The 16,483-nt window shown below is 51.7% G+C and overlaps 2 protein-coding genes across 4 annotated transcripts in view; one reads left to right on the top strand and one right to left on the bottom strand.

Moving 5' to 3' along the window:
* Serhl2 (serine hydrolase like 2) overlaps positions 1-7,808 on the top strand; it is a 29,704-nt gene extending 21,896 nt beyond the window's left edge. For 2 of the 3 annotated variants that reach the window (XM_085831987.1, XM_021183211.2), the window contains 4 exons: positions 3,375-3,409; positions 5,498-5,580; positions 6,715-6,811; positions 7,387-7,808. In XM_085831987.1, the coding sequence (XP_085688113.1) occupies positions 3,375-3,409; positions 5,498-5,580; positions 6,715-6,811; positions 7,387-7,509 (338 nt within the window). In that variant the 3' untranslated portion in view covers positions 7,510-7,808. The remainder of the gene's footprint in view (positions 1-3,374; positions 3,410-5,497; positions 5,581-6,714; positions 6,812-7,386) is intronic. The other variant, XM_085831988.1, reaches the window with a different exon arrangement.
* On the bottom strand, positions 6,994-14,238 carry Rrp7a (ribosomal RNA processing 7 homolog A). Its single transcript, XM_021183212.2, has 7 exons — positions 14,124-14,238; positions 13,282-13,424; positions 11,164-11,289; positions 10,450-10,567; positions 9,265-9,362; positions 8,740-8,938; positions 6,994-8,103 (listed from the first exon to the last, which is right to left on the bottom strand). The coding sequence occupies exons 1-7, from the start codon at positions 14,194-14,196 to the stop codon at positions 8,018-8,020; spliced, it is 843 nt and encodes a 280-aa protein (XP_021038871.1). The 5' UTR covers positions 14,197-14,238; the 3' UTR covers positions 6,994-8,017.
* Between the last annotated feature and the right edge of the window lie 2,245 nt (positions 14,239-16,483).

Genomic DNA, 16,483 nt, shown 5'->3' with positions numbered 1-16,483 from the left:
ATCACCAAAGGAAGTCAGGACTGGAACTCAAGCAGGTCAGGAACTTGGAGGCAGGAGCTGATGCAGAAGCCATGGAGGGATGTTTCTTATTGGCTTGCTTCCCCTGGCTTGTTCAGCTTGCTTTCTTATAGAACCCAGGACTACCAGCCCAGGGATGGCACCACCCACAAGGGGCCCTCCCCACTTGATCACTAATTGAGAAAATGCCTTACAGCTGGATCTCATGGAGACATTTCCTCAAGGGAGGCTCCTTTTTCTGTGATAACTCCGGCTTGTGACAAGTTGACACACACAGCCAGCCAGTACAGTTTGTAGTCTGGAACCTGTGGGGAAGGCTGCAGGAGGCAAGGTGGGGTTGGACTCAAGAACTGGATTGGGGACTGAAATGACTTGTACTGATTCCTGGCTGTGACCAACAGCTAGACGTCTGACACTCCCTTGAGATCTTCACCAAAAGTGACTTTGCTTTCTAGAAAACACGTGCTGCTTGAACCTTCTCAAGAATCCCACAGGGCCGGTGAAGTATTTTCCCATTCTCTGAGCAGAGACCCCAGACCTGGAGGAAATCACAAGCTAGAACAGGCCCCACCCTGCAAGAGCAGAGAGGACCCTTCATCTATCTAGTAGCGAGATTGGGTTGATGGCGCAGGGTGGCACAGAGTCCTTAGGCTGAGGTGATCTGAGAGAGCAGTAGCCAATCTCTCCTCCACATGGTCCTCTGGGCGTCCAGAGCCGCAGTTCTGGGTGCCTAGAACTCTGTCAACAATTAGACGTGGCAATTGCCAACTACCAGTTTTATAATCTCTAATTAGAAGGGAAAACCTAATAATTACAGAAAATAGCATTTTTTTTTTGGTCTTTTCAAGACAGGGTTTCTATGTGTAGCCTTGGCTGTCCTGGAACTCACTTTGTAGACCAGGCTGGCCTTGAACTCAGAAATCCACCTGCCTCTGCCTCCCAAGTGCTGGGATCAAAGGCGTGCGCCACCACTACCTGGCTTGTGGTGGGTTTTCTTAAGTTTGTTTTTTCAGTTTTCTGTTTGTTTATTGGTTTGGTTTGGTTTTTTTTTTGTTTGGTTTGGTTTTTTTGAGACTTCTCTGTGTAGTCCTGGAACTCTGTAGACCAGGCTGGCCTGAAACTCAGAAACCTGCCTACCTCTGCCTCCTGCAGGCTGGGATTAAAGGCGTGCACCACCATACCTCTTTCTTTTCTTTTTTTTAAAAAAGTACTTGAATTCCTTTTGTTTTCCATGTATGTGCATCAGACATCAAAGGTCTGAGGAGTGCATTGGAGCCTTTGGAACTGGAGTTAGAGATGACTGTGAGCTGCAATGTGGGTGCTAGGAACTGAACCTGGCTCCTTTAGAACAGCCAGTGATCTTAACCACAGAACCATCTCTCCCATGCCCTTTTAAACTTTGTCACCTGTCTTAGTCTTCTCCTTGTTGTCACTATTAAAACTACCTGAGTCCAGGCATGGTGGAGCACACCTTTAATCCTCACTGTGGTAGAAGCAGGTGGATCTCTGTGAGGTTGAGGCCTTGTCTACATAACAAATTCAGGCCAGGAAAGGTTACATAGTGAAACCTGTCTCAAAAATAAATATATAAATCCTTAAAAAAATGAGGAGGGGGGCTGCTGGTGGTGGTGGTGGGGGCACACACCTTTAATCCCAGCGCTCAGGAGGCAGAGGCAGATGGATCTCTGGATTTGAGACCAGCTTGCTCCAGGACAGCCAGAGATGCCCAGAGAAACCTTGTCTCAAAACAAAACAAAAGCACATAAAAACTAGATAATTTACAGAGAATAAGCATGTAAGGTTTGGTGTGTAGCTCTGTGGTAGAGTGCTTACCTATCATGCAGGAGGTCCTGGGTTCCACTCTAGCACTGTAGAAAAGGAAAGGAGATTTATTTAGTTGAAGGCTCTGGGCAGTGGTGGCGCACACGTTTAAGCCCTGCACTCAGAAGGTGGAGGCAGACCGGTTTTCGTGAGTTTGAAGCCAGCCCTGTCTAACAAACAAACAAGAACAAAAACCAAAGAACCCCCATGTGACTTTGCACCAGAACCAAAAAATGAACATTAAATTAAAGAAGGTGTGGGGCTGGAGAGATGGTTCAGTGGTTAAGAGCACTGACTGCCTCATCTCTACTCAGTCCTTGGTCTCTACCCAGTCCCCTCGTCTCTACTCAGTCCTTGGTCTCTACCCAGTCCTTGGCTTTATCTCAATTTTAACAATGTACCCATGTTGGGGACACAGAATGGTAAACTCCTGTCCTGTGTTTGTCACTTCTGTCTTGACTTCTCTTAGACTGGTTTCTTTCTTCTTGAATGTAGAATTGTGGTATTCCCACTGGACACAGTCTGTCTGACGGCTTCCGGCATTTGAATCATTTGTCCTTTGATGCTAATCGGGGAAGATTGACATTTGCATTTAGCTGTTTGTCTTGTTGGGCACTCAGCCCACTTGCAGAAGGTGCTCAGATCTGACTTCCCCTTTGCTTTGGTGGCTGTGCCCAAGGCAGGCTTTCTTGTACGCTGACACCTGCAGCCCTCCCTGTTCCCCTCCAGGAGCCGGTCCCAGAGTTGACTTCCCACCCCCTGCCAGCGCTTGGAAACTCCCAAGGCTTCTGTGTTCCTGCAGGGCAGTGGAGGCTGCTCAGCCCCACCCCCAAGACCCCTGGACACAGTTCTCCAGGAATCACAGATGTGGCCCAGGAGGGGGCGTGGCTAAGCCTTCCTGGATGAGAGGAATTGTCCATCATCCATGGCAGGGACCTTGTCAGCCCACCGTAAAATGATGACATTTAGGCATTTCTACTCCTCTGACAAGGAAGGCCACACTTCTCATTACTCACTATTTCTTGGTGTTAAAGGTCCAAGCAGTTTCTTTCTCTGAGAAGTGGAGCCCAGAGTGGTGGTGTGCATCTTTAATCCCAGCACTCGGAGGCAACAAATCTTTGGGAATTGAGGCTAGCCTGGTCTACATAGTGAGTTCCAGGCCATCAAGGGCCACACAGTGAGATCCTATCTAATAAAAGCAAAAAGAGAAGGAGGGAAGGAGGGAGGGAGAGAGGGAGGGAGGGAGGGAGGGAGGAAGGAAGGAAGGAAGGAAGGAAGGAAGGAAGGAAGGAGAGAGAGAGCTTTATTGTCTCTATCATCCTATGCTGTCCCTCAGGGGAGACAGATGTGTGCAGACAGCCTTGGCCAAGCTCTCTCTGGAAGAATCCCAGGGATGGGGGAGTCCAGGGCTGCCTGACATCAGGGTGGCTCTCACCAGCCCAGATGAGTCCTGTGTGAAGGCTGGGACTTCTCTGGGCAGCCAGATGACACCTTCCCGTGACACCGAGCCCACTGTGCTTTGTGCTTTTCTCCAGGTCTGGTGCTGAACAGGGACCGGAGAATCTCTTGGGTAAGCATCACTGTCTTTCTCCTTCCTTTGGTCTGTGGTCTCTTCTTAAAAGACGTTTCGAAATTATATATGCATAACATAGGATAGGCACAAGATACAATCCCCGGGGCTGGAGAGATGGCTCAGAGACCTCTTCCAGAGGTCCTGAGTTCAATTCCCAGGAACCACATGGTGGCTCACAGCCATCTGCCTTCTGGTGTGTCTGTAGACAGAGACAGTGTACTCATATACATAAAAAAGGTACAATCCCCATTTAAGCTGCCTGTAAGTAGACTGCTGGTCCATAGTAAATATATTGTTTTGTATAACTGTCACCAAGTTATACCCCAACCTTTGTCACCCTCAGTAATACTGAGTCCTCATGCCGTGACTCTCCAGTAACCTCAAATTTACTTTCCTGTCCCAACACCGTGTCCTATGCAAAAGGTCTCAGAGCAGCAGTTCAATTTGACTTTGTTTTCTGTTTTTTATTACTTTAAAAAACAAAAACAGTAGGCTAGGAAATGAAACTGGAAGAAGCTAAGAGATGTTGAGGGAGAGAGGCAGCTGACAAAAGGGGACAAGGTCCCCAGTATGGCCAGCCCACAGTGGCTTTCATGGAGGAACAAGCTGCCACAGAAACTCCAAAGAGCTTCACGTCTGCAGACATGAGTGGAGGTAATGGCCCTTAATCCCTGCCTTGGGACCAACTTCAAATGAAGTTTGAGCCTGATTGTACCCTTGAGCCAGATAACCCCAGTTCCTGAGGAAAAGCGGGGGAAGCTGGAGGACAAGGCCCAAGCGCCAGCCTGCTCAACACTGCCACCTCCTGTTCCCTGTTGGCTGTGGCCGTGATTCAGAGCCTCTCCACCCCTGCTGCACCCCCACTCCATCCCCAACACCAATGAAGCTGCTGTGTAGCCTGCGCCTACGCTCTCTGGGAGGCAGCCCCAGGGCCTTGTCACAGCTGAGTGAGATGTGGGGCCTCGTAGGTGATGTGGGACTCTAATTTTGAGAATGTACCCATGGTTTTAATCTGAGGAGCAGGACAAGGAGTGACTTTGTCGTGTGTCTGTGTGCACATGTATGAAGTACTTGTGTCAGTGGAGGTCAGAGGTTGACCTTCAGCAGACGACCTTCTCAGCTACAATCCTCAAATACATTTATTATCTTTTTTTTTTTTTTTTTTTTTTTTTGTGGAACATTTCCAAATGGGCGAAGCCAGCTGGCCAGCAAACTCCCAAGACCCACCTAATCTTGTCTCTTGACGACAGCTGAGATTATACGAATGTCACACAGATGCCCAGTTGTATGTTTTGTTTTTTGTTTTTGTTTTTATCCTGAAGTCTGAGGATCAGACTCAGGTTTTGTCACAAGCACTCTACTGACTGTGCCATCTCTCTAGCCCAGGAGTGAATTTTTTATATGAGACTGGGTATCAGATACTCACTAGGACCCAGTGCTATCTACCACTGACCTACATCCTCAGCCCACTGTACTCCATCTTATACTTTATTAACTCCATAATTTCTCCTACAAAGTCTCCTAGCATGCATATCACACCCTGCAGTGCGTGTGACCTACAGTACCCATCAGTAGGTGTACGGGCACTACAGCAGGCCTATTAAACAGCAAGAACAGAGCAGGCAGGGCTAGGTGGAGACACAGGCTGTGGTCCAAAACAGAGTTTCATGTGGAAGCAGTCTCAAGGAGGGTATGAGCGAGCCCTGCTTGGCAGAGCCCAGAGCTTGCAGCTGGACTGTGCTCTGGGGAGGGTCTGCAGGGGGCTCCTCAGCCCTGAGGGTCCCAAAGTAACCTCCATTGCCTCTCTGCCTCCAACAGCCACACCCAGCTATAAAGGGTTCTGAGTGGATTCTGGCTGAGCAGCTATGATCCCAACAAGAAGGAAGAATGGCTGGAGAGGGGCGGGGGTGGGGAACAGGGTAGGACTTTGATGAATGGAAGCCAGGAAGCTTTGATGAATAAGGACTTGGTGGACATTGGCCAGCCGGCCTCACTGGGACCCAGCTGCCCTAATTACCCTGCCTGCAGGAGCACATGGGGCTTCGTGGCAAGGGCTCACCCTTCACCCTGGTTTTGTCTCTGCAGCCAGAGAACAGCTTTGACTTCGTAAGCAAGGAGATGTTCGTGCACTCTGTGAAGAGCCTGCAGGCCAGCGTGCTAATGATCAAGTGAGTCTAGACTCCAGGGCCCCTGACAGACCCAGAGAGACCAGGAACCTCTAGGAAGGAGCTGGCACAAGGTGTCCAGTTCTCCCAGTGTGACATTCCGCTGCTCAATCAGCCTTTCTCAGGAGACATCTTTGTCAGCAGGTGCTGGGAGGGATAAGACAAAGCGAGAGGTGGTCTGGTAGCAGGGGACAGGGAAAGGATGGCACGGTGGCTCAGCTGGTCTCTGGGGGAGCCTGTCTTGTGATGACCGACTCCATGTCCTCGTGCTGAGAGAGCAGTGTGCTTTATAGGAACTGCACAGGCAGTCTTGGGAGCTCGTGAAGAAGGCCCGCTTGGTTAGGAAAGATGGCCCTCTTGATGCGCAGCTTCAGGAGCCATGAGGAAGGGGCTACACCACTAGCCGGACTGGACAGATTAACTCCGATGATCAGTGGGGTCACAGCAGGATTGTCTACACATCCAAGAATTCTGAACTAGGAACTTCTCCTGGACTAGCAACCCAGTTGGTCTAACTAGTCCTTTCCATGATGCGTGGTGGCCACCAGCGGGAAATCTGAGCAAAGTCTGCTGTTCTGCAGTGGCTGTGCTAGGATGCTTAGCGGATACCGTTTTTTAACTTAAATTTGGAGTTGGGGGAGGGGGTGCTGTTAACACCTTCATACATCAAGGCAAACCTCAACTTAAAACCATGGAAGTGGTTGGGCACGGTGGCTCACACCTCTAACTCAGGACTAGGGAGAACACGGCTGGGCTGGGGCAAATCTGAGCCTAGGCTATAGCTGGCCTCAAACAGGGAGGGGGATGGTTGCATATATCGGTTCCACTTCAAGAACCTTAAGTTAAAGAAAAGCCTGGCCTTGAGACTCGGGTCAGATCCCAGCCCAGCGGACAATGGCTCTCCCTCTCCACACTGCTGCGAGCCACTCACAGCAGCCATTTGGCCTGTGCCACTGGCTCTGAGAGCAAGCTGGTACCAGATGATTGAACCACAGGGCTAACCTAGTCTCAAAAGGATACAGCTGAAGGAAACCTGGGGGGCAACCTAGGCTTGGCCTCTTCAGGGCCTGAAACCAGGCAGGGCAGAGGGGCTATCAAGATGCAGAGCTAGGGGCACCCCAACTTCTCACTGCCCAGAGCGCTGCAGGGGTTCTACGATGTGAGGCGGGTGAATGATGCAGACAAGGCGCCTATGCACTTCATGGTGGACACACTAAGATCCACCCTAAAGGAGGTAAGGTGTGCAGCCCGGGAGGTTGACGGGTTGGGTACATGTCAGCTCTTAGTCCCACTTAAATTCCTTTGGATTTCCTGGGTTGGCACCACTCCAGATCCAAAGAGCAGATAGGCCTCCTCCCTCTATGGCTGGTCTCCAGACATCTGGAATATCTAGTCAAGAGCTCCGGAGAGACAGCATTTGGTGGAAGAATTTTATTACCCTCCCCTAACCCCTGGCCAGGCCTAATTCTGAGGTGCAGCCCTGTACTTGCCTCTGTTGCTCCCAGGACCAGTAAACTGACAAGTTTTACTGCTAGGGATCTCTACACAGGGCCTGATGCTATCACAAAGCGGGAGTGGGGCTCTCTATTTGGCAAGCTCCTGCAGTACCCTGCCTGCCTTTGTGGGCTTTGAACAGAACCAGCAGTGACCCTGACTGTAGCTGCCCCGGTGTAATATATACACAGCTCAGATACCTACGTTCCCGTGACAGCCTCCAAGTCCCCAGGCTACTGTGAATAGACAAGGTTGCCTCTGGCCACAGGAGTCTCCTGAGTGGGCACTATCTCACCACCCACCCCTTTTCTCTAGCGGTTCCAGTTTGTGGAAGTCCCAGGCAATCACTACATCCACATGAACAAGCCCCAGGTGGTGGCCGGAATCATCAGTCCCTTCCTACAGGGTCTACGGAGGACGACCTCTGCCAGGCTGTAGCTCTGGGATCCTACTGTGTACTTTCTAGCTTCTACTGGATCTCTAGCACTCTCGTCCCACAAAACAGGTAGAGTGGGCGGGAGCCTTGCAGTCCAAGAGAGGCAGCAGAGACTCCTTCAGCAGAGCTAGGGGCAGGGGAAAGAAGAGTCTGGTCTTATCTGACAAGGGGCCTGGGGTGTTTAGTGAGCTTTGGTGATGCTAAAGAAGCAGGACTGGAGCCGACCCTCTGAGCTCTGAGGCTTCTGCAGTCTGTGGCCTTGCCACCAGCGGTGGAAATAAAATCTCCCGTCTTCACTGCGTTCCAAGTGGCTGTTGTCAGGAGGGGCTGCATGGAGGGCAAGCTTGCCAGATGGTGAGTCAGGTATCCTGGGAGTGTCTTTACAGGCAGGAGAGGGCAGAGGCAGCTCTGTGAAGGCCAAATCCTCCTCCAAGGCAGCCTTGCGTGGGTGCAGAGATGGAACTGTGGGAACAGCTGCTTCCTGGCCTGGTATCTGCTTGTCAGAACAGCTCAGTAGGGTCGGAATTTACGCTGGGCCCGCATCAGTTCAATCCTCTGCTTGTCCTCCTCAAACTTCTTTCGCAGCTGTGCCAGGTCTGGGGGTGAGGGAACACACAGTGGGTCACATGGCATACATATGTAGGAGATGCCAGCTGTCCCACTAAAGGGCCCCCCTTGACGTCCCCTAGTCCTGCTGCACCCTGGGTCAAAGTCAGGATCTTGCATGGAAACAGAACTGGACATTACAGCCACCCCAGAGGGCTAGGCTGAGGTGGGAGATGAGACGCCAAGAGAAGTGGGCCCAGGGGCACCTTCCCCTAGCCGTGGCCTTGGAGTAGGGGGCTCTAGAATTCGGTGGACTAACCAAGTGACTCAAGAGGTGGCACCTAGAGCTCTAAGGAGGGAGGACAGTGGCTGCTCAGATGACATGCAGCCTGGGACCTAGACCCGGGCAGGAGCAGGGATGTATGGGGGAGTCAGTGACAACCAAGGCTGGGGTCTGCAGGCAGCTGCTGAGTGCAGCCCACGCTTAGAGCATCAGACCAACAGGGAAAATGTCCTGAGAGCAGGATGCTGTCGGCAGCACGGAGACTGTTCTCCCTTGTGGGGTGTGCAAGCAGCCTCGGGTCCCTCAGCACTCTGGGACTCTGACCCTGAATTCGAGGAAGATGTGACTGGGGGCACCCTGCTCCCTGCCCCCGGATGCGGGGGTGCCCTCAAGTGTGTCTTACGCTCCATCTTGGTCTCTCGATGCTGCCAGGCATAGAAGTTGAGCAGCTCCTTGCGGGCGCGCTTCCGTTTCTCCTTCTCGAGAACACGCAAGCTGGCTGCTTCCGTCCGAGGGAGCACAGGCCTGCGGCCCCGGCGGGTGACCTTCACCCAGCCCTCCTCATCAGGGACTCCCTCCTCCTCCTTGGCCTTAGCCTCCTCCTGCATGGAAGACGCTGTTGATGGGCAGGGCTCTGCAGCAGGAGGATGTCCCTGACCTGCTAGAGGCCCACTGCCGCCTCCTTTGGGCACACAGTGTCTGCTGGCCAGAGCGGCCCTCACAGCTAGAGTTGGAAAGCAGTCATATCAAGGGTGCTTTCTTCACCCAGAGACCATTAGTAGTCCACACCACCCAGCCAGGTAGCTCGAGTTTCAGCAAGCAAAACTGGGAGCCTGCACTCCTCATGGTGACGGCACCACCGTTCCCTCACAGGCAACACTACGATACAGAGCACAAGGGACACCCGGGAGCCCTGCTGCAGCCCTACCTCAGCTATCTTCTTGTCATAGGCCTCCATGAATGCGTCTACTTCCATTCTCAGGGCCTCAGGATCCAGCACGGAGTCTTCATAGTCGCTGATCCACTCTGAGGGAGAGGGGGACAGGGCATAATGAAGGTTATGCTGGGAGAGCATCATGTGCTGTTTAAGCCTGTTGCTCAGCTGACATGGGCTCTTGTTGCAGTTGTAAAGGACCCGGATTTTAGTTCCAGGCTTCCGCATGGTGGCTTCATCTACAGCTCCAGTTCCAGGGGTACTCCAGTTCCAGGGGTACTCCAGTTCCAGGGGTACTCCAGTTCCAGGGGTGCTCCCTTTCTGACTTCCTTGGACACCAGACACACATATGGTGCTCATACAAGCATGCAGGCCAAACACACACACACACAAAATAAACTCTTTAAAATTAAAAAAAGAGTGAGAGTCCCCCTCCCGCCTCCCCAACCCTGTCTCCTCAAAACCCTCCTGTGCCAAACCCGCCTGGCTCCCTGGCTCTGTGCCAGGGAGCGGGGAAAACAGCAAGCAGACTAACGGCTTCCAGCAGATGGCACTGCTTTTTATGCCGTGGTATGAAAGTCAGGAGGAGCTCACGGATGGAGGGATCAACCAGTCGCTCCTACAGGCTGCCTTATTAACCTCCCCAGCGTTCTGTCTGGCAGCCTCAGCCCTCACTTGATGCTGTTACCTTGGCCTGCTCTCAGCCAGGCTGCCCCAGCCACCTCTGCTGGGCGCCGTAAGCATCAATCTGATGCTGTCTGCCTGCCCCTGTCCTCCTCTGCTGGCCAGACGCTCAGCAAACACTCATTCAAAAGCCAAACTACAGCGATCATAGAACCATTTTCTAGCAAGTGATAGCTAAGAGTGGACATTCAGGCTCCACTCAGATATGGCCAGCACGCTGGGATCCCCTTGCAGAGGCCCCTAATGTCCTGGGATTTAGGGCCCAGGTTCATGTGCTAGGCAGATCCTAGTGGCAGCAGCATGCTAGGCTAATGCCTCCTTGACTGGTGCTGATGGCTCAGGCTATTCTGATGTGGCTCAGAAACAGCCCCGCCAGCCCAGGCCTTTAGGAAGAGGGGGGCACAGCTTGTGGCATTCATAGATGCTGCCTCCAGAAAGTGTCTGACCAACCCAAGGCCCGGGGAAGAAGCACTGGACAGAGCCAGCAGTACTGACTGTGAATTCCGCTCTTCACGAGGTGGCTCTCTGTAGAAACCAGCAATGGGCCCTTCAGGTTCAAGGCGGCCGACACTCCACTTGGCTTCTGGAACACCACATAAGCTACCTGAAAGCCCTGGAGGGAGAGAGACTGTGTAGAGCCTTCCCACTTGTGACACAAGGTCCCCACACCTGCCTGGGACCAGGGGATGTGGTACTAGGTGGTCATCTATCATCCCAGAGTGAGAGGGAGGGACAGCCATGCTCCTAGCTAGTCAACTGTTCCTGGGACACCTGTCCTAGCTCTTCCCCAGAGGAGGCACTCTTGAGGACTCAGTGGAAAGCAGGCTCACCCCAAGCTAGGGCAGGTCACAAACAGACAAGGCACAAACTCAGGGTCAGACTCCCTTGTATGTCACGTACACGTGGAGCACCTGGGGAGAGGGGGGGAACAGGAACAGGGCTCCTAGAGCCAGGACACTTGTCCCAAGGAGGACTCTGCTGAAGTGGGAAGTGGCCTTTGGGAAACCGCAGGGCAGAGAGGGAAAGAGGAAGCCAAAGAATGTGGCACGTCTGAGAGAATCAGAAGCCATCACTCTTACAAGCTCCTAAGTCACACGGTACAGAGACTGCTATAGGGAATGGTCTCTCTGAAAGCCTACTGCTGAGCCCACCCAGGCCCCAGCCCCTTCCCCCGACTCCAGTGGAACCTGGTGTTACTGGGCAGCCTACCGGCACCGGCTTGGGATGGAAAAACTGTGACTTTGGCTCCTTGGGGCTCTCGGCAATGTCAGGCTTCTCTTGCAGCTCCACTGTCTTGATGGTGCCGCAGGAGGAGAGGCACCGAGACAGGCTCTCCTACCAGGGTCAGAGGGAGGCAAGGTGTGAACACATAAGCTCCTTAGAGCATCCTGGCACCTGTAACAACCCAAAGGACTCAGAGTCCAAACCTACGATGCCCAGGGGGCCCAGGTGCCCTAACAGTGACCAGCTCCCACAACAGCATGGAGACAGGTGTCCCGAAGGTAAGAATTCTCATATGACAAGTAATTTAGCCTTACCACCCGCACAGCTGTTAATCACTGCAGTATCACTATGGAAGAGTAGGAGGGGATTTCTCAGGTCTGCTCATTACACAGACGTGCTCAGCCTTTGATAGGTACCAAGTAGACGGCTCAACCTGCCAATCTGCTGCCCAGGCTGGCACTGAATTCAGTTTGTACCCAAAATGGGCCCTGGACCACCACCACCACCACCCACTTTTCTTCTTCTTCTTCTTCTTCTTTTTTTTTTTTTTTTTTGGCAACAAGTGACATACCATCAATTTTTAAAAAACGATTTATTTATTTTATGTATAGGAGTGCTCTATCTGCATGTACACCTACATGCCAGAAAAGGGCATCAGATCCCATTACAGATGGTTGTGAGCCACCATGTGGTTGCTGAGAATTGAACTTAGGACCTCTGGGAGAGTAGCCAGTGCCCTTAACTGCAGAGCCATCTCTCGAGCCCCAGTCTTGAATTTCTGATCTTCCTGTCCTCAAAATCTGATTTATGTGGTCCTGGGGACTGAACCCAGGGCTTCATAATATTAGGCCAGCACTCTGCCACTGAACTACACTCCAATAATGATAATGATAATAATAATAATAATAATACATCCCACCAGGCACAGTGACACATAGCTGAAATCCCAGAACTCATGGGATGTGTTGTGTCTATGTACGTGGGGTAGATATCGAGAAGCCAGCCTTGACTACACAATGACTTCCAGGATAGCCAGGGCTACTACATTAGGAGACCAAGAAATAAAGAAAAAAAGGGGGTGGATTGGGGCAAATCATCTCAAACTTAGCAAATCATTTCTCCGGTCATTTACATAATAATGTAAGCCTGAGATGTAGAGAGCTGGCCTCTTTTGGAAATGCCCTGGGCTCTATCTCCAATACAACAAGTAAGTAAACCTTTAAAAAAATTTTTTTGGCCGGGCGTGGTGGCGCATGCCTTTAATCCCAGCACTCGGGAGGCAGAGGCAGGCGGATTTCTGAGTTCGAGGCTAGCCTGGTCTACAGAGTGAGCTCCAGGACAGCCAGGGCTACACAGAGAAACCCTGTCTCGAAAAACCAAAAAAAAAAAAAAAAAAAATTTTTTTTTTGAGCCTTTTCTGGTTTCTCTGGGTAGCCCTCACTGTCCTGGAACCTGCTCTGTAGACCACCAGGCTGGCCTCAAACTCTGAGATCCAAACTTGCCTCTGCTTCTGAGTGCTGGGATTAAAGCCGTGTGGTGGCACAGGCATGCAATCCCAGAATTCCAGAGGTAAAGGCAGAGGATCATGAGTTCAAGGCCAGCCTCACCTACAGAGTGAGTAGGAAGCCGGCTCATGCTGCAAGGGACCCTGTCTGAAAGAGAACTACAAATGCCATGCTTTCTGTAAAAAATTATTAAGTATGTCTAGATAGAACTGCAGTGATTACTGCTAAGACTTGTCTTTTAAAAATGAAAAACTAGCAGACAAATAAAATAATGGTTGGAATGATAATTTCCAAACCAGGTGTGACCACTCATAACTGTAATGAATAGAGACGGGGAGGGTGGAAAAATACAGCAAGTTCGAGGCCAGCCTGAGCCTCAGGAAGTTCCTGAACAGCCCAGGGAGAGAGAGACCCTGCCTAGACAGCGGCAGGGAGAAAAAAAAAAAACCACCAACAACATATTTTTATTCTGAAACTCCCAGTCTTTCAACATCCTCCACTGTGGGTTTTGTAGGCATTTCCATCTGACCACCAGGATTCTGTAGGGACCGTGGTAAGCCCCCATTCACAACCCACTGGTCTCCTACCAGACTCTTACCTGTGTGCAGTATGGGGGCACATTGAGGATAAAAAGGGTCCGATTGGGAGGCCACGTAGACTGGGTGCCTTGTCGAACTCGGTGTTCTCTCATGTAGAGGTAATGCGGAGCCTGCTGCTTTGCCGAGAACTTGACTGGAACAGCTAACAGGGGAAACGAGCGCAGGAGAGTTTGGAGTACCCTGAGAGGAGGTCTGTGCCTATGCCACCCAAGTTCCAATTCACTATGTCTCTTTCTAGCTCCATCGGCCCGCCTGTTCGTCCACCCATACACCGGAAGCTGGAGGGAAAAGTACTCAGATAATCACCGCAGGAGGCTGAGGGGGCGGGCACAGTGAGCTAGCGGCCCGGTTCGAGTGTTGCGTTCTCGGAGCATCCGTTGTCTGACATCATCAGGCCCCCATAGCATGGGTTGCTCTGCTTGGCACACCAACTCTCTTCCCTCCACCCATTCTTCGTTTAGGGCTAACGTACCCCCCCCCCGAACCCTCCTGCCGACTTAGCCCCATCTTCCCAGTTAAGTCTACACCAGTGAGATGCGAATCTCGGGGCTGGGAGGGAGACAGCTGCGGAAGCGCTTGTTAAAGAACGAGACACGAGCAGATCAGCGGATAACTAGCTTCTGAGGACGACGAAGCTGCAACGCTGGGCCTAAGACGCCAGGCGCCGCCTGGAGGAACCGCGCCCGAGCCCAAGGCCTTTCGGAGGAACAGCCACGGAATCAGCACCCAGAGCCGGGGCGGCGGGGTCCTGCACCCCAACACCTGACGAGTTGCCAGGGCCTCTGCCACCTGCAAGCCACCTTCCCGCAAAATGGTGGGTCCCTGGCCCTCAGCTACTCACCTGAATACCCTGGTGGGCTCGGTATGCTCTCCTCGTGGCCGCCAGCCTTGTGTTTCTTCCTGCGAGACACCATCTTGGCCAACTGGGAGCGCAGAGACGGCTGGGAGTTCCGTCTTCCGGCGCCGCTGCGTTTCCACGACGACGGCGTCACGCGGGGCCCCGCCCTCTCAGCCCTAGGCCCGCCTCCCGGATCTTGCCTGGCCGTAAGATTTAGCCTTCCCTGTCCTATTGGGAAGTAGAGGGAGGCTGGAGCAATAGATGGAAAGAGCACTGGCTGCTCTTCCAGAGGATGCAGGTTCGTTTCCGATCACTCACAATTATCTGGAACCCCCAGTTCCAGGACACGTGGTGCACAGGCACACTCAACACATAATTTTTGTTTGTTTTTCGAGACAGGGTTTCTCTGTGTAGTTCTGACTGTCCTCACTCTAGACCAGGCTGGCCTCGAACTCAGAAATCCGCCTGCCTCTATCTCCCAAGTGCTGGGATTAAAGGCGTGTGCTACCACTGCCCGGCTATAAATTTTTAAAAAATAAATAGCATTCCGTATAAATCGTGGTGCAACTGGGATTTTGTGCAGAGAGATGCCATGAACAGTCAGTCTAGTTGAGAGAGCAAGGGGCTGAGAGGCCTGGGGTTGAAACTGTAAACAAAGAGTACTTGCTGGCAAGCCTGACATCCTGAATTACATCCATGGAAGACGAGAATTGTCTTCAGCAAGTTATCCTTTGACCTCCACACCCACTCCATGGCTTATGCCTCATGACATGAGCTCTCTCCCTCAAGAAAACACTGTGTATGCTGAGACAGGATCTCACCATGTAGCCTAGGCTGACCTGAGGCTAGCTATGTAGACTAGGCTGGGTTCAGTTTCACATGAGATCTGTCTGCCTCTGTTTCCTCCAGTGCTGGGATTGACTGTGGACACTACCACACATTACCCATGCTTGGCAGATTTAAAAATTTTTTTTTGTTTTTTTAAAGATTTATTTATTTATTTTTATGTATATGAGTACACCATTGCTTTCTTCAGACACACCAGAAGAGGGCATCAGATCTCATTACAGATGGTTGTGAGCCACCATGTGGTTGCTGGGAATTGAACTCAGGACCTCTGGTAGAGAAGTCTGTGCTCTTAACCGCTGAGCCATCTCTCCAGCCCCAGATTTTTAAATTTTTACAAACTGAAGTGAGCCCAAATAAACTTTTATCCAGCTGGGCATGGCTTTAATCCTGGCTGAAGCAGGAGGATACTTGTGTATTCATTAGGGTTACCGGTTGCTGTGATGACACTCGACTAAGAAGTAACGTGGGAGCAGGAAAGGCTGTATTTCCAGTTTCATGAAACAGTTCATCAGAAGCAGCGAGAGCAAGAACTCCAGCAGGTCAGGAACCTGGAGGCAGGAGCTGATGCAACTTACTGACTTGCTTCTCATAGTTTGCTCTGTTGGATTTCTTAAGAGACCCCAGGACCACCAGCCCAGGGATGGCCCCACCCACAATGAGCAGGGCCTTCCCCCAGCTAATCACTTATTAAGAAGATGCTGGCTCCCTACAGCTGGAACTCAGAGACATTTTTCCAGTTGTGGTTCCCTCCTTTCAGGTGACCTGCTAGTGTCAAGTTGGCCTATAAGTAGGTGTGAGGCCTGGTTTGCAGGAACAAGGGAGCTGGTGTCTCGCTCTGGAGAACTTAAACTCCCAGGAATACTTTACAGTGTACAGGTGATCTGTGGCATCAGGAAAGTAGCTACTTGCCGACGGGGATAGAATAGTACTTGGAAAGGGACAGCCTGAGAACCCTTCCGCTGCAGCCCAGCCATGTGCTGCTCAGAGGCTGTCATTGTGAGGTGGAAAGAGACACCTTCAGCTCTGCACCCCAAGAGCACTCCCAGCCAGCTCCCAGACAACTGCTAGACGTTTACCTTCCATACAGAAGCTGCTGCTACTGTGCTGGGAGGGACCAGGACCCCATCAAGCTGGCCAGACCTGGCATTCACGTAGTACTGGTGTATGTGACAAAGCTGGAACGAGGCAAGGCTCGTTCCACAGCATAACTTTTACGGTAAAGCCTGGGCTGCATTAGAGACTCCAAGATGGTAGAGACGGCAGAGGCATGGATATCTGATAGAAAGCTGCATGTGAGAAGTGGAACCAGCTAGGGAGTTGTTGCAGAAAGCAAATCTGGAGGGGCAGAAAGCAAATCCCAGCAACCACATGGTGGCTCACAACCATCCATAATGAGATCTGACTCCCTTTTCTGGAGTGTCTGAAGACAGCTCTTGGACTCTGAAGTCTCTTGGAACTGAAAACTCTTGGAACCTGAAGTCTCCTTCACTGCACATGGAGCCACAGGGTTTAGT

Source organism: Mus caroli, unplaced genomic scaffold, assembly GCF_978045245.1.
Source record: "Mus caroli unplaced genomic scaffold, Mus_caroli_1 scaffold_16, whole genome shotgun sequence".
NCBI classification, from domain to species: Eukaryota; Metazoa; Chordata; class Mammalia; order Rodentia; family Muridae; genus Mus; species Mus caroli.
This window is presented reverse-complemented; position numbering and strand designations above follow the sequence as displayed.